At 42.4% G+C, this 21400-nt stretch overlaps 1 protein-coding gene and 1 non-coding gene across 2 annotated transcripts in view; one reads left to right on the top strand and one right to left on the bottom strand.

The window, feature by feature from the left end:
• Nucleotides 1–21400, top strand: part of hmcn1 (hemicentin 1) — a 77901-nt gene that overhangs the window by 31680 nt on the left and 24821 nt on the right. The window contains exons 12-43 of the mRNA XM_070908312.1: nucleotides 680–821; nucleotides 1127–1254; nucleotides 1648–1761; nucleotides 2021–2179; nucleotides 3010–3201; nucleotides 3282–3377; nucleotides 4965–5092; nucleotides 5208–5352; nucleotides 6487–6599; nucleotides 7867–8026; nucleotides 8689–8854; nucleotides 9436–9563; nucleotides 9653–9904; nucleotides 10119–10214; nucleotides 10480–10674; nucleotides 10834–10964; nucleotides 11811–11958; nucleotides 12145–12271; nucleotides 12362–12516; nucleotides 12676–12954; nucleotides 13480–13761; nucleotides 15169–15277; nucleotides 15362–15531; nucleotides 15757–15911; nucleotides 16550–16673; nucleotides 16844–16945; nucleotides 17614–17790; nucleotides 18032–18183; nucleotides 18547–18670; nucleotides 20457–20632; nucleotides 20858–20954; nucleotides 21189–21311. Of these exons, the coding sequence (XP_070764413.1) occupies nucleotides 680–821; nucleotides 1127–1254; nucleotides 1648–1761; nucleotides 2021–2179; nucleotides 3010–3201; nucleotides 3282–3377; nucleotides 4965–5092; nucleotides 5208–5352; nucleotides 6487–6599; nucleotides 7867–8026; nucleotides 8689–8854; nucleotides 9436–9563; nucleotides 9653–9904; nucleotides 10119–10214; nucleotides 10480–10674; nucleotides 10834–10964; nucleotides 11811–11958; nucleotides 12145–12271; nucleotides 12362–12516; nucleotides 12676–12954; nucleotides 13480–13761; nucleotides 15169–15277; nucleotides 15362–15531; nucleotides 15757–15911; nucleotides 16550–16673; nucleotides 16844–16945; nucleotides 17614–17790; nucleotides 18032–18183; nucleotides 18547–18670; nucleotides 20457–20632; nucleotides 20858–20954; nucleotides 21189–21311 (4845 nt within the window). The remainder of the gene's footprint in view (nucleotides 1–679; nucleotides 822–1126; nucleotides 1255–1647; nucleotides 1762–2020; nucleotides 2180–3009; nucleotides 3202–3281; nucleotides 3378–4964; nucleotides 5093–5207; nucleotides 5353–6486; nucleotides 6600–7866; nucleotides 8027–8688; nucleotides 8855–9435; nucleotides 9564–9652; nucleotides 9905–10118; nucleotides 10215–10479; nucleotides 10675–10833; nucleotides 10965–11810; nucleotides 11959–12144; nucleotides 12272–12361; nucleotides 12517–12675; nucleotides 12955–13479; nucleotides 13762–15168; nucleotides 15278–15361; nucleotides 15532–15756; nucleotides 15912–16549; nucleotides 16674–16843; nucleotides 16946–17613; nucleotides 17791–18031; nucleotides 18184–18546; nucleotides 18671–20456; nucleotides 20633–20857; nucleotides 20955–21188; nucleotides 21312–21400) is intronic.
• Nucleotides 14622–14703, bottom strand: trnas-aga (transfer RNA serine (anticodon AGA)). Its single transcript has one exon. It is a non-coding gene; the product is annotated as a tRNA-Ser (tRNA).

Here is a 21400-nt window from a genome sequence, read left to right as displayed (position 1 = left end):
GAATAAATCCCTCTCTGGCATCTTAAATAGAAACAAATTGGAATTGTGTTGTTTTGGAAGTGTTCAAACTCTCTATTGTGACAACTAGTTCTCACACTGTATTTTCTTCACGATGGAAAGTTCAGAGACTCTGGAGATGATTCTAGCAGTGGGAATAGAATAGAGAAAACACGCCCTTGAAGGGTTGAGTTACACATCATGAATCAATTGGAAAATCTTTTCAGATTCCACAGCTTCTCCGGGTCTGGATTCAATATTCCTCCCAGTTTTACCAATAAAGAGGAAATGATGGTGAAAGACAGGCTGTGAAACATTATTAGATGTAGTAACAACCATCCTGCTATAGTGACAATAAAAGTTTATGCTCTGTTACATCCTGTGGCTGAGCCTAAATTCATTCAGGGTTATGGAAGAAGTTCCTGACTTGCATGTGAAGGTCCAAAACATCAAACATCACCTTAGGTGTACTAATGTGTATCAAGACTTTTATCTGAAGTTTCTCACAGCCAAATACACTCATATCCTAAATGATGGACATTCACATCGAGCAAAGCAGACCCAAATCAACTTTATATACATTTCAAAGTGTGACATTGATGTTTCACTTTCTGACTGAATTAGACAGAATATTGATTAATTGATTGATTTGTATTTTTGAATCACTTTTCTTTTCCTCTAGAGGTGCCCAGGGTTTCAGTAGAGCCTCGGAATCAAACCTTCACAACCAGAGATGAAGTGAGGATCAGATGCTCGGCCACCGGCTACCCTCCGCCCCGTCTGGTCTGGACCCACAATGACATGTTCATCATAGCATCCAGCAGGTGAATTCATCTCCCTTCACATTAATAGATCTGAGGACTTTGACTGTTTTAAAAATTGAAATAGACCCTAAGAATGGTTTCTTAAGCTGATGATAATGAGTGCCATGCTTATGATATGATTTGTATGGCTATACACCTCACATATGTTCGAATAGTTTAATGGTGAAAACTACTGTTAATGTGCTGGTGTTTTGGTGTTTTATGATATCAATCAATCAGAATCACTAGTTTTACTTCTTCTCTCTGCCTCGCTCCTTTTTGATCATGCTGAAATTCCATGAAAATACTGAATTTTGTATCTTCAGACACAGGATGACTCCTGATGGCACGCTGGTTATAAGAAACATGGAGAAAAAGGATGGAGGAGTGTATGGCTGCCTGGCCAGCAACCAGGCCGGGACTGACACAATGACCTCCATCCTCACTTACATTGGTGAGTGCCATCATGCATCCATCCATCCATCCATCCATCCATCCTTTCATTTGGTATACCCACTTATGCTGTGAGGGGGCTGGAGCCAATCCCAGCTGACATTGGGAGAGAGGCGGGGTATACCCTGGACATGTCACCAGTCAATGACCCATAGAGACAGACAACCATTCACTGCTCACATTCCCACCTACGGGCAATTTTTAGAGTCGCCATTTAACCTAACCCAGAACCTTCTTGCTGTGAGGTTGCCCCAGAGCACATGCAGTCAAATGGAAATAAATAAAACATACATTTATAATATGCACATCCATACAGTATGTACTGCATTTCTTTTTGCTCTGTCTATCATACTGATGATGTTCTGTCCATTGTTCAACGATTCTCCTTCCCTAGAATCTCCTGTGGTGACTGTGGCTTTGAGTGATATTCTCATTGGCACTGGAGAAACCACGGTGATGGCCTGTTCTGCGTCTGGAACCCCACAGCCTGAGATCTGGTGGTACAAAGGTAACACCTTAGAAGCAGAAGGAAGTGCAACAAAAAACAACATTTGCACATTCTGGAGGAGAACAAACAAACAAAAACCATGACAACATTCAAAGTTTAGTGTGGAGCTAAAACAACACCCCATTCTAATTACAGAAACATTTATTGCATAGATGGAGTAGCTTTTTTCTACTATTTGCTCACACTACCCAAATATAAGACTTGTTTTTTAAGAACCAAGCTGAGCACGCTCCACTGTTGCATTTATTCTAATTGCTAGGTGATGTCCAGCTGCATTCATCATCCCTCTTGGACGTGGACACGTTAGGAGGTACACTGACAATCAAGGAGACCCAGGATGTCGATGCTGGAGATTACACCTGTGTAGCTGTCAATGCTGCTGGCACCTCGTCAGGAAAGATCTCTCTCGATGTAGGAGGTAAGAGAGGCACCAAGTTTAGTTTGTAACCTAGTAAAAGCATTACTCAGTATAGTGAACCCAGATTAAGAACAGAATGAATAGGAAGATTACTACTTGTATAGCATTACCATAGCTGCGAATGTACAGACTGCAACACCATTCAATTTAACAGGAGTTTGATAGACATTGCTTGTTTCTTGTGTTGCCAGACCAGAATGACCCAAGCCTGGGGTCCATATTCCAAGCTAAATAGGTCTTTGCTTCTGTTCTGGACCATAAAATCTGTTTTAAGTGATGGCTTGCTTAATTTGCCATCCAATCCTGTTGTAGATTCTTATCTAGCTCAGAATATGGCTAAAAACTGTCTCTGAGAAAATACACAAAGAACACAAACCTGTTGCCAAAGAAGACCTCAAAGTGAAAGTGGGGTTTCAGCTCTCTGTGGTAGCTTTGAAGCCTCTGGTATGAACTTTATTCCCTCAGCAAACACATGCATATCTGCGAGACCTAGCTCTGAGGCCAAACATATAAGTGATACATACATATGTCCACTAAAGTAGGTGTCACTAGAACATTGACACATGTACTTTTCACCATATACACACTGATGTGCCTCTAAACCGTCAATGAATTGGCTGTTGTGGCTCACAGTATATCCGAGCGTGTGATGTGACGTCTGTGTAAAGTGATACAAAGGCTGCTTTGGTGGTGTTGTTACTGAACGATGCCTTTGTAGTGCCGTAGTGAACAACCCAAGCTTGCATGATGGACAGCTTGACTGTGTGTGGAATGCGATACAGATGGACAAACTTTTTCACCTTTGCCATCTTCAACCTTGATTGTTCCAGCTGCACCGAAGTTCACCCGAGAGCCATCAGATGTGGCGGCGGACATCGGCTCCAATGTGACCCTGCCGTGCCTCGTCCAAGGTTACCCCGAAGCGCAGGTCACCTGGAGGAGAGAGGATGGGCTTCCCCTTTCGAACACGCCCCGTGCACATGGCACTATTACACAGAGCAGGGGAGGTCTACATATCACCAGTGAGTTTTTTTAGTATGTGCATACACATTACACATGTAAATGCTCTAGGTTTACACCTAAATATCCTTTTTTCTCTCAGGTCTGTGGGTGGAGGATGAGGCGGTATATGTCTGTGAGGCTCAAAACCACTTTGGCAGGATCCAGGCCCAGGCCAGAATCACGGTGACTGGACTGGGTAAGTACAACAAGTACAAAAAGTCTTGCCTCTTTCTGTCTCTCCCTCTAAGATGAAAAAGTAGTGTCTCATAATCTTCAAATGACACAGCGCTGTTATTTCAGAGGGGCAGCAGGAAATGTAATTTTATATTTGCATCTGGGCTCTCTGTGACTTATTATTGATTGATACATTTACTTAATAATCCCCGAGAGGAAATGGCTAAAAAATTTGAATGCAGTAAGTTTAGTCGAAAGGGAAGAAATACAGGAGCTTTGCTGAACTGAAAATGGCCCTCTCTGCCTTGAAATTCTTTTGCACTTAAAAGACATAGCCCTGCAGAGCACATGCTTACATTCCTTTTTGCTGAATATGCACTTTTCTGAGTATGTGTAATCAAAGATCACATCTACTTTCCATGTCCATAACTTTTTCTTACACAGCCTTTGAGTACCTACATCTGTCTGCATGTCTTTGTGGATGTGTGTGTGTGTGTGTGTGTTTCTGTTTCAGTCTTTACGTGTGTGTGAGAGTTCATTAGCACATTTCAGTGGGTGTGTTTTGAACACATGTGCCTTGTTAACCACTGTTTCTGTTTCACCGTTTTCTCTACTGTGGAAACACACTGAGCTCTTATATGTGGGCCAAAGGTTAGAAACCACAGACCCACCCAGATGACATATATTACTGCCCCACTGCCCCATTTCCCTACTGACAACGTTGTCTCATGAGACGCGTACACCCAATGCAGAAGCACATGTAAAGTAGCTTCTTTGGATAAGGGTGGAAGTAGAGAGCAATAAATTTGGCACATTCATGGCATGCATGTGTGTGTGTGTGTGTGTGTGTGAGGGTGTGAGGTTGTATTCCCAGGCCAGTCAGGGTGGTTGACGACACCCTGATCACAGCCCCCACAGATGATATCAACATTGTCCATGTGACCTCAGCCAAACCATTTAAACAAATGTGATGTCACATGTCATTAAGTGTGTGTGTGTGTTTATGTGTGTGTTGTGTATAGGTATGCATATGTGAGGGAGGAAAGGGGTGTGTTGATACTTTTAGCAGCTGTGGAAAATGTACGCTGTATATGCTGTATTGTTGATGTGTTTATAGCAACCAAGCATTCCCTATTCATCACACTGCTCACACACAAACACTTGCACATGTGCTTCCTTTGAGTTTTGCCAGTGGTAAAGACCTTTCATCGTTAGGTTATTAATTTTGCCAGTAAAGTAAATACAACCACACTTTTTTGTCCATTCTGTTGACGTGTCATATTTTCGGCATTTTATGACTGTCTAGGACATGTGAGATTCTTAAAGGAAAGAATTGAATTGCAGTAATTCTTTGCGTTCTTTTGGTTGTATGCTTTCAGACTCTTGACCTGTATGTGTGTGTGTGTGTGTGTTTGGTCTCTATGCACAGAGGAGGCTGCTACCCACATATTGTACATCTCAACAGTATCAAATAGCTTCACATGATTATTACATGTCCCTGCTGATATGAAACTACATAATGATTTTCTTGAATACTTTCCTATCATCCTCTCAGCCTCCATGATTTGTTGACATAAGCCCTGTTTAACTGTTTGCATGGTATCTGCAGTCTCGCCTGTCATTGCGATGAGTCCGACTGTGCTCAGTGTGATCGAGGACCAGCAGGTGACTTTGCCCTGTGTGCTATTGGCGGGGAATCCGCTGCCTGAGAGGCAGTGGCTGCACAACTACGGACTGGTGAGGATGCAGAGAGGAAATCACACTTGTTAGATGTCTTCCATGTCTGTATTTTGCATCTGAGTTCAATAACCGTGATTTCATTAGGAACCTATTTAACCTACAAATCTTTCAGGTGACCTCAGACCAGTATGTGACAGTGAGGAGGGACGGCAGTCTGCATATTGATAGAGTCCGGCTGGACGATGCGGGTGACTACACCTGTTTGGCTGAAAGTGTTGTTGGGGCCACCAACCATACCACCACTGTCAACGTCTATGGTAGCGTACAAAAACATACATACAAACCAACTATAAACAGGCATACATATGCACAAACACACTAGTTTGGTCCCAAAGGTACCTCGTGGAGTTTTTGAGCACTAGCTGGAGCCATATTGTGCGTGTTCTAAACAATCCAAGGTTCCTGATATTGTGCACACTGGGATACTTAATGGAACTGAGCCATGGTTAATGTTATTCATCACCTGTTCTTTTTCTGCTGTGATGAGTCAAAGCATCTTTTGTGAAAAAGGTCTCTTGTAAATGTTTTATGACATATGAAATGCCCTCTCTGTCTTTTCTTTCTGCTCAATTCTGTTACCTCCTCCATGTCCCACTGCCCCTCTTGAATGTCTCCTCTACACTACAGAAGGCTCTTAACCTCATGAATAGGATTATCTTTGAGGCTGCATTAAAACCAGGGGCAGCTGAGGGTAATGGCAGAGTTTGGAGCACAGTGAGAGGGGAAAATGTGTTCTCCATTTATACTAAAGTCTGTCATTGCCAGATTCTACCAACTTAAATAGGAATGGTCCAAAGCATTTACGTAATAGCACTGGCTTCCTCAGTACATGTCAGTCCTACATGCAAAAAGCCCTGGACATTTACACTATGTAGGTCATTGTATAGTTAATTTGCCACTAACCCTTTGCCATGAGAAATACTTTCCGCAGCGCCTACATAATGCGAACTACATGCAAAGAGTGCAGATAGAAGACCACCGTGCAGTACTGGCTCGTATTGTGTACACTGTGTGTGATTTTGTTGTTTAGTTAAATCACATTTTTCATTTCCAAGAAGATGCTCCAGGCGTCCAAGCGGTGATCTTTTCTGCAGATTCCCAAGGTCGGAACAAACAACAAAAACAAGACAGATAGTGAAGGAGGGAGGGAAAGGAAAAGAAAGGAGAATAAAATGCTGTATGTTCAGTGAGGTACAGGCGTTCTCCGGATGCCTTTGAGACACACACCACAAACAAAGTGGTGGTAATATATACTGAGACAACCAAATGCACAGTATATACGGAGCACAACATTTTTACAATCACTAGATTTTGTCAATACTTGATGAATGTATGTATGCAAAAAACACATATTCAACTAACTGTGTCTTATTTTTTCCTTATGTGTCCAGTGATTCCTACCATTCAGTATGGCCCTCAGGTGTTCAGCACAATTGAGGGCACATCCATCACTCTGCCCTGCCGTGCCAGTGGAGTACCCTCCCCTGACATTACCTGGGCCAAGGTATGTATTGGCATTACCCCTTTGAGTATAAAGTAGGCCAAAGTAAGAGTCAGTACTCTGCTTACAGTGGTGTGCTGTTTTCCTGCCACTGAAGACCTTCATTTTCTCTCCATAAACACCAAAATAATAAAAGGGAGATAGAGGGAAACCACATGAAATGAGCATGTAGGTGAATAAACAAAAAAATGCAGGTCAGCCAAGATCACATTTTGGCCAAATCTCACCAGATGTGACTCCGCAACATGCAGTATTAGGAAAGCTCTATCGCCAAAGTAAGCCATGTCATGCCACCCCAAAATCATAATATCGTACTGATGGCTTCACATGTTCAAGAGGCATTTTATGATGTCTTGACTCACAAACTTCCACTCATGCATGAACCTCTTGACTCTTTACGTGTAACTGAATGCTGTTATGCAGCTCATTTGGATTGGAAATGTGTTCTATTTGTATTTATGAAGTGTGGCTGTGCAGTTTTGGGCAGTTATAAACTCAGCTTGAAGGAGTCCAGATGTGGATGTGGACTGTTTTCAACTACAAGGGAACTTGGTCCCTGTGTTGTTGTGTGTCAAAGGTCGGGGTTGCTATATATTTTTAGTACAATACTTACTCTATTGATGGGCTCTGGCAAGACAATAGCACATGATAGAAAAATGCCTGTGTGAGGGTACATGTGTGTGCCTCATGTGCTGCTCCATGAAATAAGCTCTACCTGTGACCATTGGCCAGTGTGCTCAGCCTTTACATGTACACATTTGTGTGTTAGTGTGTACTATAAGCCAGTGTGTGCATTTGTGGACAGTCCCGTCCTCTTTTTCATCTTTTCCACTAGTTTCTCTGAGTTGTAAAAGCGATGCTGTTAAAGTGAACAGGGCTACAGGGACATATGAAACTAGACCCTGCTAAGTTTTGCACCAGCTGTTAAGATGCGATTCCCTCTGATTCCATCGCTGTTCCCGATAACATCAGTCAAGTCAAGTTAGTCATGTTGGATCCAAAAGGACAGTCCAGAGAAGACACAGTCCTGATTCACTGACATTACATTTGCTTCATGTTTTGTTTCATTTGAGTGTATAACTAACATTTTCTTTCACAGGCTTTTTATTTAATAGCAGGGAAGAAAATCAAATCATAAATTTAAGAACTCTTAGTAGGCCAAACCACACATCTTACCTCTTTCTCAGACTCCATGTCAAGTGCTAATAAAGCTGAGTTAATGAAACAAACTTTGGCCCCTGCCCTTTCCCTCCTGTGATTTGTTTTGTAGGGTGGGGAGCTGCTGTACTTGGGTGGTCCAGCCTTCTCCCTGGATTCTGACGACAGCCTCCTCGTCACCTCCCCCTCTGGAAATGAGACCGGAGAGTTCATCTGCACAGCTACCAATGCTGCCGGCTACGCCTCCAGGAAGGTCCAACTCACTGTCTATGGTAAACCTCACCTCCAGCTAAAGGCTGGATAAAGTCTGAACGAAGATAAAGACGCTATATGTAGCAATTATCGTCAACAAATTATTACTAAATGAGACATTAGTATAATTACTATAATCATTGCCAAGATGTCTCTCTTACCACTTACTCTACCAGCTGAAAAACTCCATTAACAGTCATGTCACTGTGTCGGATTTTGCAAGAAAAAAAAAACTTCACAGCGCAAAGATGCGTAAAACTACAAAACAGGATCTAATATCCTCTATTTTGGCTTAATCTGCATGTGTGTCTGTAGCTCATTTATCACTTTTACCAGTGATAACGTTTGCTTGATAATCCCCATCTGCCTTAATATGATGACCACTTTTAAAGGTTGCCACTATATAGAAAATGGCTTTTCTGATGTGGTGGACAACACGCTTCGTTCTTTTCAGTATTTATTGGCATATAAATGCACGATGAGCAATGGCATACTATAAGCGAGGAAGGAACAATACAAACAGTCAATGTAAGAGGAGACAATTTTATTAAAATCTCTCGTCTTTTTCGCTCCCTCAAATTAACTCTTTTTGCATTTTTATACCTTATATATACTTTGTATGAAATTGAGAACTTTGAACTGAATTGTTTCTGTGTTTACCTGCCCATGTATGTGTGTCCAGTCCGTCCTAGATCTGATGTTGTTGGCACCGGTGGGTCAGCAGAACCAATAAGAATGTCAGTGATTGAGGGTGAGGACGCCATTTTGCCATGTGAGGTCCGCAGTGTCCCACCTCCCACCATCAGCTGGGCCAAGGAGAGGCAGCTCATCTCCCCTTTCTCTCCCAGGTGAAACACATACAGAACCACACACAATAGTGATGTTTTTGATAATTCCACAAGCCCTTACACAAGCCTGTGCACTGCTGGGGTAGAGTATTTATATATGCATATGCAGCCATTTTTCACTAAAATCGTCTCTATATTTTCAGAAACATGTGTCTTAAAATACCCCTCCCCCGAGAATAATAAACTCAAAGAGTTGGATTTGTAGTTTGTAAAGACCCTCCATGCTGTCTACATTGCTGTGCTGTACCTCTGGATTGTTCACAGCCTCAGGGTATAGTTTGTGGTTTTATAGGACGACTGAGTAATCATACTCTTCCCTGTGATCTGTTTCACCTACTGTGCGCCTGCCACAGCAGCGGTAATTGTGGTTGATGGTGGATTAGTAAGAACTACTGGAGTATCTTTAATAGAAATTACTGAATAAGTCACTGAGTAGAAAAAGTCAGTCAGTGTGTGTGTTTGTTTTTATTTGGAAGCTTTACAAGAATGATTGTCACCCAGACTTTCACTTTACAGTTTAGTTTATTGCTGTATGTGTGTGTGTGTGTGTGTGTGTGTGTGTGTGTGTGTCCTCCTCCCAGGCACACTCAGCTTCCCTCAGGCTCTATGAAGATCCTGGAGACCAGAGTGTCAGACAGTGGACTTTATGTGTGTGTTGCCTCCAATATTGCTGGTAACCTAACACAATCCATTGAGTTGAGTGTTTTGGGTAAGTTCAAAGATCACAAATACATCATTACAGGTACAGGCAAGGCACAAAAGATTATTAAATCTGGTCCTCTGTCATGTGTCCTGCAGTGCCCCCCAGTATCCAGGCTGGCCCCAGGGTAATGAAGGTACAGGTGGGTCACCCTGTGGAGCTGCCGTGTATGGTGAGAGGGGTCCCAGAGCCCACCCTCACCTGGACAAAGGATGGTAAGAGGTACCCAGCATCACCTGATGGCAGCCTGGCATTGAGAAGTGTGGGTCTGGATGACGAAGGAACCTACACCTGCACAGCCACCAACAGTGCAGGCAGGGACGAGGCTCGAGTTCGGCTTCTAGTGCAAGGTTGGTTTCAGTTAATGTCTTGATCCAACAGGCTTTCACTGTGTTCATTATATGCATGTGTGTTGACGTGTTTTCAGAGGTGTATATGAATGGTTTAAACTGGATTAAACCAAAGAACAAAACATTTATATCCCTGTCTGACTGTTGTTCCTTTAGTTTTTAAAAATAAAAACACATCAAATAATACATTCATTGATTACGCGCTTGTTTTTAGTGCCCCCTGTGGTCGAGGTATTGGAGCCCCCCTTCAATAGTCCCTTGCAGGAGAGAGTTGCAAACCAGCGTATTGCTTTCCCCTGTCCTGCCAAAGGTAAAGGGTTATTTCCACCCACCCTCTGATATTATGTGATTGGCCATTTTGTTTCCCTGTTTAAGATAACAAAACTTAATTACATTCCTGTCAGAAGTGACATTTACTGAGACAAAGTTAGTTAATTCTAAACTTTCTGCGAAAAGTATGTGCTATACTTTTGCAAATAATGATGATTTTGTCAAATAGAACACATCTTTTCTTTTTCATTGCCAGTAGTTTGGCTTTAATCTTTATCCTTTACATATTTTCTTCTCTCTTTCAGGTCTTCCTAAGCCTGTGATTCGGTGGTTGCGTAATGGCCAGGAACTGACGGGTAATGAGCCCGGTGTGTCCATCCTGGAGGACGGGACACTGCTGATTCTGGCCTCTGTGTCACCGCTGGATAATGGAGAGTATGTCTGTGCTGCTGTCAATGATGCCGGATCCACTGAGAGGAAGTACCAGCTCAAAGTCAATGGTGATTGATCTGTTCTCTATGGTTCTGCCTGTGACTTTGGAATAGTTTTGCCACTGTATCGCTAAAACATTATTTATCTATCTTACATTTTGCATACATTTGATTCTGTTGAAATGCTTAAAGCTCGAGAATCTTTGATAACCTTTGACACCTCCACAGTGCCCCCAGATTTCCGTGACAGTGAAACGCAAGGCAACGTGTCGCTGGTCCTGAGCCAGTCCACCAGCCTGGTGTGTGATGTCACAGGAAGTCCAACCCCTGTCATCACCTGGTACAAGGATGGGACTCTTGTAGGTGAAATCCCATCGAATAAGCTGTTAACATATATTTTATACAGAAAATGTTGACATTTGTCATTCATGTTCTTCCAACTCTCGGAAGATCCATATTTATTTTTAGCATTTGTACAAATGTTACTTCTTTTAAAGGTAAATACAGACATCAAAGACACAGTCAGAGAGATTACGTAACATACTGCCTTATAATTTGGATAACCTATACTTAAACTGTGGTCTAGTAAATCCTCTACAAGGATTGGATCACACAGTTTTAAATGCATAAAAGGAATGAGAAATTATAATGACCTTTCCTTTCATTTATTAATGAAAGTACTCATACAGACTGAATGAGCTCTGATCACAGGGTACACTGTCCAAGAGAACAGACCTTAAACCACTGTGGATCCTGTGCGTATGCATGTGTGTGTGTCACAAAGACCAGCCAGGCCAGCCATGGTCAAAGCTGTAATGATAGAATAATTATGATAAATTGATGCGAGAACAGAGAGTTAGCACACACTTTGCTGTGACATCCCCGTTAGCTGGCTGCCTTTTGTTCCCTTGGCTGCCTTACAAATTTCTTCCTGCAAGGCAGAAAATCAGAGCACTTACTTTAATCTGCTAATTATGCGCTATCTAAATCAAGATGCTCTGCTCTCTGAATGTTTTTGGCTCCAAGCAACAATTTTCATGTTTTGTGAACGTTGTTTTTCAATTCTGCCTGATTTGTAAGCTGCAGCTTCTTTTATCATGATGTCTCACAATTTGCCCAATCATTGCTGTCAGACAGTATTAACTAAACTTATGTTTTTAATTTTGCTTTTGCGTTTGATTTCATTTATTTGTGTTGATCGACAGGTAATTGCTAGTAACAACATCCAGATTCTTGATATGGGAAAAACTCTGAGACTACTGAAGGCAGCCACAACAGACGCAGGCAGCTACAGCTGCAAAGCCATCAACATCGCTGGCAGCACAGAAAAAGACTTCTACGTGGATGTACTGGGTGAGTAAGGGCAGTGAGCAGGTGTCTGTGGAAAGAGCTGTGTGCCGACTTGTGCACATACAGAACTTGAAATGAAATTGAAACCCGTCCAAATATGTCGGACTCGTAACATCTTGGGCTTTGTCGTTTGTTCAGTTTCTTGATGAGTCAGCTAATTGCAGCTAACAGTGATACTCTGTGCCCCAGTCCCACCAACCATTGTAGGGTCAGGCTCTCCTCAAGACGTTTCAGCCATTGTCAAACAGGAGATCAGTCTGGAGTGCAAGGTGCAAGGAGTGCCCTTTCCCACAATCCAGTGGTACAAGGACAGGAAGTAAGTGCCTCCTAATATGATTTACTGTCTACATTGTGGTAAGAAAAATCAAACAAAACGAAAAAACTCGGATAAATGTTTGTTTTCTAGGCTGGTGTTTCTCGGTGATCCAAACCTAGAGGTCACCAACAGGGGTCAGGTTTTGAGGATAAAAGGCGCCCGTCTTGGGGACAAGGCCCGCTACCAGTGTAGTGTCATGAATACAGCTGGAAAGCAGTCCAAGGACTTCAACCTCAGTGTCTATGGTGAGTGTGGATTTTGACAGATCCTAGGTAGTCAAGTACTATGTGAAAAACGTACTCTTTATACGATAAAACTAAGTAAATATGTTCACACACCTAACGTGAACAAACACTGCTGAATTACAAATATCAGATTTTATCATTTTTGTGCCATTGTTCCAGTGCCCCCTTCCATCAAAGGTGGCAACATAACCACAGAGGTCACAGCCCTGCTGGACACAGTGGTAACGCTGGAGTGTGAGGCACGTGGAGTGCCGCTTCCCACCATCACCTGGTACCGAAATGGAGAGGCCATCTTGTCCAACCGGCAGGCTCAGTACGTCGAGCGAGGCCACTACCTGAAGATCCCTCGGGCACAGGCGTCAGATGCTGGCCAGTACACCTGCAAGGTGGCTAGTGTGGCCGGGAGCGCTGAGAAGAGCTATGAGCTGGACATCTACTGTAAGAATCTGACATCTGACACCTGATAATCTCCACACATTTCCCTTTTTCACTGTGCTGTGTGTCAGCTCGAAACAAAGGCTTTTACAAACTCATCTTAGCTGTGTGATTTAGAAAACCGAGGTAGGAACTGAGGAACTCTCTGAACTAAAGCTCCCATTGTCTCTGCTTTTTTGCAATCCTTCTCATATGTGCTGAGCTCTGAAGCTTGTTATTGTGTTAATCAGTGCTTTAAGGCATTTGGTTTGGCCCTCGCAAAGCATAAAGACATTTGCAGCAGTCAAGAATAATTTCAAACAGCTGTGGATATTTGGTAAACTATTTAATTTTTTTTTTTTAATCCTTGATCCTTGAAGAGCACAAAAATGGATACAGAGAGGAGGACTTGAAGCATAAAGCAATTTTACATGTTGTTGGCTGATGAAAGCCTTGAGTGTGAGATGTAAATAAGATATCAGTCAAGCAGAAAAGTCCTCGAAGCTGTAATGCTCCTTTTGTTCTGTTCCTTTTTTGTGCACCCCCCAGTGCCTCCTACCATTGCAGGAGGTGATGACGGGCCAACTGAGAGGAAAGTGGTCCTCAGTAAGCCTCTGATCCTGGAGTGTGAGGCTGGGGGACACCCTCCCCCCTCCCTCACCTGGCTGAAGGATGGAGTTCCTGTGCGTGATGGTGAAAGTGTCCGTGTTCTCGAGCAGGGGAGTAAAATAGAAATCCTCTCAGCCACGGTGTCAGACTCTGGACGCTACGTCTGCGTGGCCACGAGCATCGCTGGGGAGAAGGAGGTCAAATACGACGTCAAAGTTTTAGGTATAGAAACACACAAAAGAAACAGTTTGAATTGGTAAAGCCATATACTATACTGACACTAACATGCACAGCACATATACACAGCTCATTGGTTTTATTGTTACTTTGTCACCGTCAGGCAGACCCAACCTAATGAGACTTGATGGGAAAACAAGTGGGCTATCTCTAAGAATGTGTACAGTACCTGTACATTTTGTAAAATATAACTATTGTAGGAGGTTGGCTTGCTTGTGTGGATGCATGTTGTGGCAATGTAATCATTTTAAGGCCTTGGCCTGACTTCACTGTTCTCATTAATGACAATAAAGATTGATTTGTCTCCCCGCATAGTACGTGAACAGCAGTTCAGCATTTAGTTCAACACTGCTCGCTACTCACAAAGACAGCAAGTTCAAAAGAAGTAGAAGTCAAACATTAGATTCAGCCTATGCCAGGTAAAAACACACCAGAGAGAAAACACTTCATAGAAAGTTGTTACCATAAGTGGCCAACCAGTTACAAGTCTTTTAGAGCTGCTGAGAGCCAGGACGTTTGTTGAGGTCCAGGTTGCCTAAGCCATACTGTAACAAGTAAAACCTTGATTTGCTTTTATGTTTTTCTACCTTTGACTAATTAATGATGCTCATCAGTAAAAACCAGAGGATAAAGCAGCACATTTTAATGGGTGTGAAGCAGGTCAAGTTGTCTGCTTTTTCCTTTATTGGCACAGTGCCACTTCAACCACATCGTCGATAGGAAGTAGCCTCTCTGGTATTTTAATCTCTATGAGCAAACCCAATCCCTCCAACAACTATAGTCCGTTTTTAAATAAATTTTGAGTTAATTCTTCAAGAGTCTGAGACTGCTGGAAAATGTAGTGTCGTTGTCGGCAGGATTCGAACCTGCGCGGGGAGACCCCAATGGATTTCTAGTCCATCGCCTTAACCACTCGGCCACGACAACAGTGTAACCTGATCTGGTACTATTCCTTCTTGCTGAAGTTGTTGCACCATGTGTGCATTCCACATGGGAAACAGACACCTGTCATTTCACTGTGGCTTTGCATGTCTGACTGAAATAACTCTTCACAAATACCAGAACAATTCAGTTCAGTACATTTCCGAGAAAGAGACACCAGAGAGATTGCATCTTTACATTCCTCATAATTTTTTTTGCTGACCTTTTCTAAAATGTGTTACTATCAGCAGCAGGAATACAGGAAGAATAGAAAGAATAAATAAAAGTTAAAGTTAAAGCTGTGACATTGTAATTAATTAAAACATTTAAAAACAGCCCTTAATACATTATGCAATGTTTTTCCAGTCTTAAATTTAGGGAAATTGCATTTATTGTGGTTTTCGAATTTGAGTCGAATACATTGACATATTACTTCAAAACTTCACAGAGATGTATCTGTTTCAATCCTAGTTCCTCCTTTCATTGACGGAGCCGACGACGTGACAGACAGCACAGTGATAATCAACAGCCCTTTGGAGCTGGAGTGTCAGGCCACTGGAACACCTGCACCCGTCATCACGTAAGATCTCATGCACACAGACAGACAGACGTAACAGCACATGCATGCACACACATATTCACTGTAAAAGCTGTTGTTTTCCAGGTGGTATAAAGATGGAAAACCAGTCAGACAGGGTGAGGGGTTGCGGGTGGCAGCCAGCGGTCGGCGGCTGGTCGTTTCCCGCGCTCAGGTCTCTGACACGGCTCGTTTTCAGTGTGTGGCCACTAATGAAGCAGGAGACCAAGAGAGGGACTTCAATGTGGTAGTCCATGGTAATATATTAAAATGCTAAAGTCTTCTGACAATAAATGAATATGGTGGATAGATAGCACGCAGAATAATTGTAATGAATGTAATTTATGCTTTAAATGCAAGCCACAGGGACACTCCTGCTTTGGGTAAATACTACTCTCTGCCTTTTTGTAATTTACTTTTCCAAATGAACTATTGTAAAGTGTAGTGTAAAGAAAATAACTTAATCTTCTTCATCTCGCCAGTTCCTCCATCCATTCGTACCACCGGGCCTGCTGAACGTTCAGTGGTTCTCCACAAGCCCACCAGTCTGGAGTGCATCTCCAGTGGCATCCCTCCTCCCAGCATTACCTGGCTTAAAGATGGCCGACCTGTCGACACAACACAGGGGCACCTTAAGGTTGGTTCCCTGATTGACTGAATTTATTAATTTTGATGTGACTGCAGTGGGCATAGCTGCAGGCAAAACGTACATGCATAGCTATGCTGCTGAAATGCACCGAACACTGTGATTGAAATGTGACCATTTTGTTTTAGGATGGGTCTTGATTGGTTATTTGAATCGCCAAGTGGGTTTTGTTTTGTGTTTCAAATTGGAGTCAGTTACAGTTAACTCTTTAACTATTGGCCTGTGATGTATTTTTAGCTGCAAACGTCTGCACGCAGGGTTAGACTTAAAGACACAGAAATTAAGCGTAACTTGTCACAACTTTAATGTTCATGCAGGTGTTTATTAAGGGTGATTAGCTTTTCTCGGCAGGATCCTCGTTGCTGCTCAGATTCATTGAGAGCTTCTTCAAACAGCAGAGCCTTTTCTGCCAAATGTAACTGAATAACCATTTGCTATAAATGGTCAATTTCCTGACATAAGTGTCTCTGACTGAAGTGGAAATTTCACTAGCAGATTCCCAAACTGACACGTTTTAACATGAAAAGCAGTTACCAGTCTGAATTCTGTGTCCTGTGTGTGTGTGTGTGTGTGTGTGTGTGTGTGTGTGTGTGTGTGTGTGTGTGTGTCTGTGCTTGTTTCTGTCACAGCTGGAGTCGGCAGGCAGATTGCTAAAGGTCACAGAGGCACGACTAGAGGATTCTGGGAGGTACACCTGCCTGGCCACCAATGCAGCTGGTGAAGCCCAACAGCACATACGGCTCAGTGTCCATGGTAACTGAAAGATACACACAGCGCTCCCCCTGCATGTTTCAGTCCCTCGTCTCACTCATCTCCTGCTTTCTGTCATATATCTCCACTTTCTGTGTCAAGGGATTAGGTGGTGACAGGAGAAGATCATCTGACAAATTGTTGATGTGTGTAATACTCTGTGTGTTCCTCAGAGCCTCCCAGTATCCCCAACTCTGGAGAGATCGTCAACCAGACCATCCTGTCAGGCTTTCCCACTGAGCTTGAGTGCAAGGCCACAGGCAGCCCATTACCTGGTAAGATGGCTCACAAACTTCCTCCTCCGTCCTGCTGTGCTCACTCACAGGCTCCAGGGCGTAGTTTCCTCTGACTGCTGAGTTGGAATTGGCCGTCCTGCTGCTTTCCTTATCTTTAACCATTAATGGAACAGCGGAAAATTGATCTCAGATGACTCCCTGCAGGCAGCTTCACTCTCTTCCCGCTGCCTTTCTTTCCAGTGTACAAGTTCAATACAGATAAGCAGTCGCATTCCTGTGTAATTCAACTCTCTTTTCTTGGGTTGTTTCTGCATTTCACAGCAGGTGTTTCATTCCAACAATATGATATTTGTGAAACGTGAAAACATTTTAGTAGAAATCTATTTCATGCTCCATTGTCCAAAGCAGAAGCATAGAGATCTTGTTTGTCAGCTACACTGCTTTGTGATTTTATGATTCAATAATTAAAACAAAAACATAAGGTCTGAGATCCGATTCAACTCTTTAAAATCAAGGCTTGTTTATGCACTATAACTAAACTCCAACCTGTATTCCTTTATCGATTATTCTTATCTTCATTTTAATTTATTTCATTTTATGTGAAAAGTGTGGTTTATTTCCCTTTCTGATGTCTTTTAAATGGTATTTTCATGCGTTTTGTTTTTTTTGCTTTATGTAAAGCACTTTGAATTACCTTTGTGCTTCAGCCATCACTTGGTACAAAGACGGCCGACCGCTGACGAGTGCAGCTGGGGTGACTATGCTGAAACGTGGCCAGGTGCTGGAGATTGAACGGGCTCAACTGTCTGATGCTGGGATATACAGATGTGTAGCGGTCAACATGGCTGGAGTTGCTGAGATATCCCACAGCCTGCAGGTGTACGGTGAGTGACTTTTTATATGGCATACATTAAACATCTGCTGATCCTTTGTGAAATCAAATAAGTAGGCATCATAATAATGATTCTCTATCATCAGGAGATGACACAAGGTTAAGACAGACTTCAGCTGTCCACCTCGTCCAACTAAAACTCCAGCAGTATTGTAGAATTCCACTGTATCTGACTATATGTCATGCTTATATGCAATTATTCTTTACCATGTACTTCTTTTTTTTTCTTGCAGTGCCTCCGGTCATCGCGAGCCGAGGTGGTACAGTAACAGTTGTGGTGAATGAAGCTGCCAGGCTGGAGTGTGAGGCTACCGGTGTTCCTCTGCCCAGCCTCACATGGCTCAAAGATGGCAGCCCTGTGGCGAGTGTCTCACATGGCATACAGGTGCTTATAAATCAGTTAAATGAATGAATCATGTCTCAATGAATGACATGTTTTTGTGACATGCAACTTTGATGTGCTTGAGCCCAAAAACTTTGTGTGTTTGTGGATTGTGGATGTACACACATTATTCCGAACTTGTATCTCTATCATTATATAGGTTTGTGATGTAATATGGCATAATATGTCCAAAAATTGTGATTTTTTTATTATAATTAAATTATACATGTGCATTATATGCCTAAAGTGTTATGAAACACATGTCAGAGAGTCATGGTATCATTCTGTAGGCTGTTTGGTGGCTTGTGTGTATTTGTGTGTGTGAGCTACAATCTGGTCTCTGACCTGTTTCTGTCTCGCTCTCAGGTGTTGTCTGCTGGCAGAGTGCTGTCTCTGAACAGTGCGCTGGTTAGTGATACAGGCAGGTACACCTGTGTGGCTGTCAACGCCGGAGGAGAACAACATAGAGAGTACAACCTGAGGGTTTATGGTGAGTAAATCACCATTTGTCAGTAGTTGCTACATACATGTAATATATATATACATATACAGTATATATGCAACAATTCTGTACATATACAACATATATATACAGTTACATACTTTACTTTTAGGAAGCAACGCTGTAAAAAGCTCTAGTAGGTTTCAATCCTACGTTTTGACTGACTTTCGGTGGTTGGTTTTTCCTTTTGCTTAATTTTAGGGCCTTTTATCAGCCAATAATGACATAACTTCATCATCATCATGACCCACACTTAAAAAGTGCTGCGCTATATTACAAATAAAGTCAGGCCTTGGATGAGAAGTCCTTTGCTGTGAAATGAGCATGGATTTTAGTATTTAAGTAGTTGTAAAAACATTAGCTTCATTAGGTATGTTGTTGACAGGCACTGTTGAAAGAACAGCACTTATGTTAAATTCCTCTCCTTAGGACACTGTCTTCCTGTTCATGACTTTAATGTCTTTTCCTTGTTCCCCGTCTTGTTTTACTCAGTAATGGTTATGGCCAACTCCAGTATGTCTTTCAACAGAGCACCAGGTCCAGCACGAAACATGAATTAAAATACTGAAACAATATTTGAAAAGGGCCTCGAGCAAAACATGTGCACGTAGAGGAAGTACAATTTGAGTTTAGCATTTCAATAAACCTTGTCAGTTTCCTACACAGAGCTGAGCTTGATGGCACATCAGTTGTCATACAAGTCTAATCAAAGCTAATGTCACTGAGGTAATAGGAGACAAGTAGTTTACATCTAGGGGATTGTGAAGTCTGTGCTTGTGTGTGTCTGTCCCCGTATGTCTGTTTCAACATATGAATGCAGAATACAAACATCCTCATGACGTGCGTTTCCTCACAAAGATCAAAAGGAGCGTGTCCAGAGAAATAAAGGCAGATTTGTTGTGGTAATTGCTACCATTCTTCAGCAGCTTCCTGTGTCTGGCCAAATACTGAGCTAAGGGCCTGTTTCTGTCCTTCCCCAATGACTCGTGCTCTGTCTGTCCAATAACCATAATGCAGGGGAAATTGGCCAGCAGTTATTTTCTAGAACGGGCCAGATTCACAAAAAAAGGGGTGATTATCACATGAAAAACGGATAAAGCTTTGATGAACAAAATAGCCACTTGAAGAGGATGTTATATTTAAGGAGTCCAGTCTGATGTTCGAATAGAGACATTGCCATAAATAGAGTTGTTGCACCAAAGCTGTCAATTAACCTTTTCCCACTGTTTGCCTCTCTGTGGCTCAGCGGTGTGTGTTTGGTGTTTGAGCCACATGCAAATCATGTCAAGCATTCATTCAATTTGTAGGAAATCTAGTTAACCGGTCTCAGCAAAGCCCATCTTTGGTTGTGATGATACTTGGATAGTCACAGAGGAATAAAAACATTGTCATGGGAATGTCTTTGCCCCCGAGTCATTATGCATCTCGGTGCATGTTAGCAATTTCCATGGAGGTCAGGTTTCATGAGCTTCTTAGAAATTAAGGTACTCTGATTGTTAATACCACAAACAAATGTTGAACTGGTTTAATGGTGCTGTCATAGCCCAAAATAGAATTAGTACTTAAAGAGCACCAGATGCCCAAATTAACAGAGCCTGTGCATCTCAGGAAGTAATTATTCTGTTTGCTTATGAGTAATATGAAGAATTTGCAGCATTCAGAATGGCTTAGCAGGCTAACTTTCAAAGTCCCTTTTCAGAGAAGATGTTTGATGATGTAATCTGTAATCTGTGAAAGAAACATTGTCAATAGCATGCCCTCCTGTCCGCCACAGTGCCACCTAACATCAAGGGTGAGGAAGTGAACGCCACAGTGATGCTCGGACGTCCAGTGGAGCTGCACTGCCAGAGCGATGCAATCCCTCCACCGACCCTCTCCTGGCGCAAAGATGGCCGCCCACTTTTCAGGAAGCCTGGCCTGACTGTTTCAGCGGATGGGAGTGTGCTCAAGGTACAGCCAGAGTTAGAGATTATAAAACAGTTTTGTAAATCTTTATAAGAGGTGACACAACTTGATGTGACACTTTCTGTGATTCCTCCTAATCAAAACCTTTGTACCTTTACTATTCGCCTCTTTTTTTTCCTTCAAAGAAATATCCAGTTTATTAGTTTTATATTTAAAGTATCATTGTATTGTTACCATATCTCATGATTTGCCTATGAATCTAATTGTTAGATCGATAGCGCCCAGGTGCAGGATTCAGGCAGGTATTCCTGTGAAGCCACCAATGTTGCAGGCAAAACAGAGAAGAACTATAACCTCAATGTCTGGGGTGAGTTTATCCTAATGTTTGGCTCTATTTGTTTGTTATTTTGTTCATAAGAATAAGATTGTGTTTGCTAAGGAGCTGATTCTGAAGTTTATTTTGACAAAAGTAAAACGTTTAAAAACTTTATTTTCCTCTCACATTTTCACAAACAGAGTTTTTCAAGCTCAGTGAAATGTACCAGCATGTAGTTTGAAAGAGATGTGAGCGCCTCCTTTTGGTGTCATGTCATTATTACAGTTTCTCCCAGTATCCGCGGCTCAGAGGAGGTGTCTCCTCTGACTGTGATTGAAGGAAGTCTCATCACTCTGGTGTGTGAGTCGAGTGGCATACCGCCCCCAAGCCTTACCTGGAGGAAGGACGGTAAGTGTATGTGTGTTTGTAAGAGACAGAGAGACACAAAGCGACAACAACAGCAAAAGAAATACGCTGTATGGACATCATGCACTGAA

This window comes from Enoplosus armatus, chromosome 7 (assembly GCF_043641665.1).
Source record: "Enoplosus armatus isolate fEnoArm2 chromosome 7, fEnoArm2.hap1, whole genome shotgun sequence".
Lineage (NCBI taxonomy): Eukaryota > Metazoa > Chordata > Actinopteri > Centrarchiformes > Enoplosidae > Enoplosus > Enoplosus armatus.
This window is presented reverse-complemented; position numbering and strand designations above follow the sequence as displayed.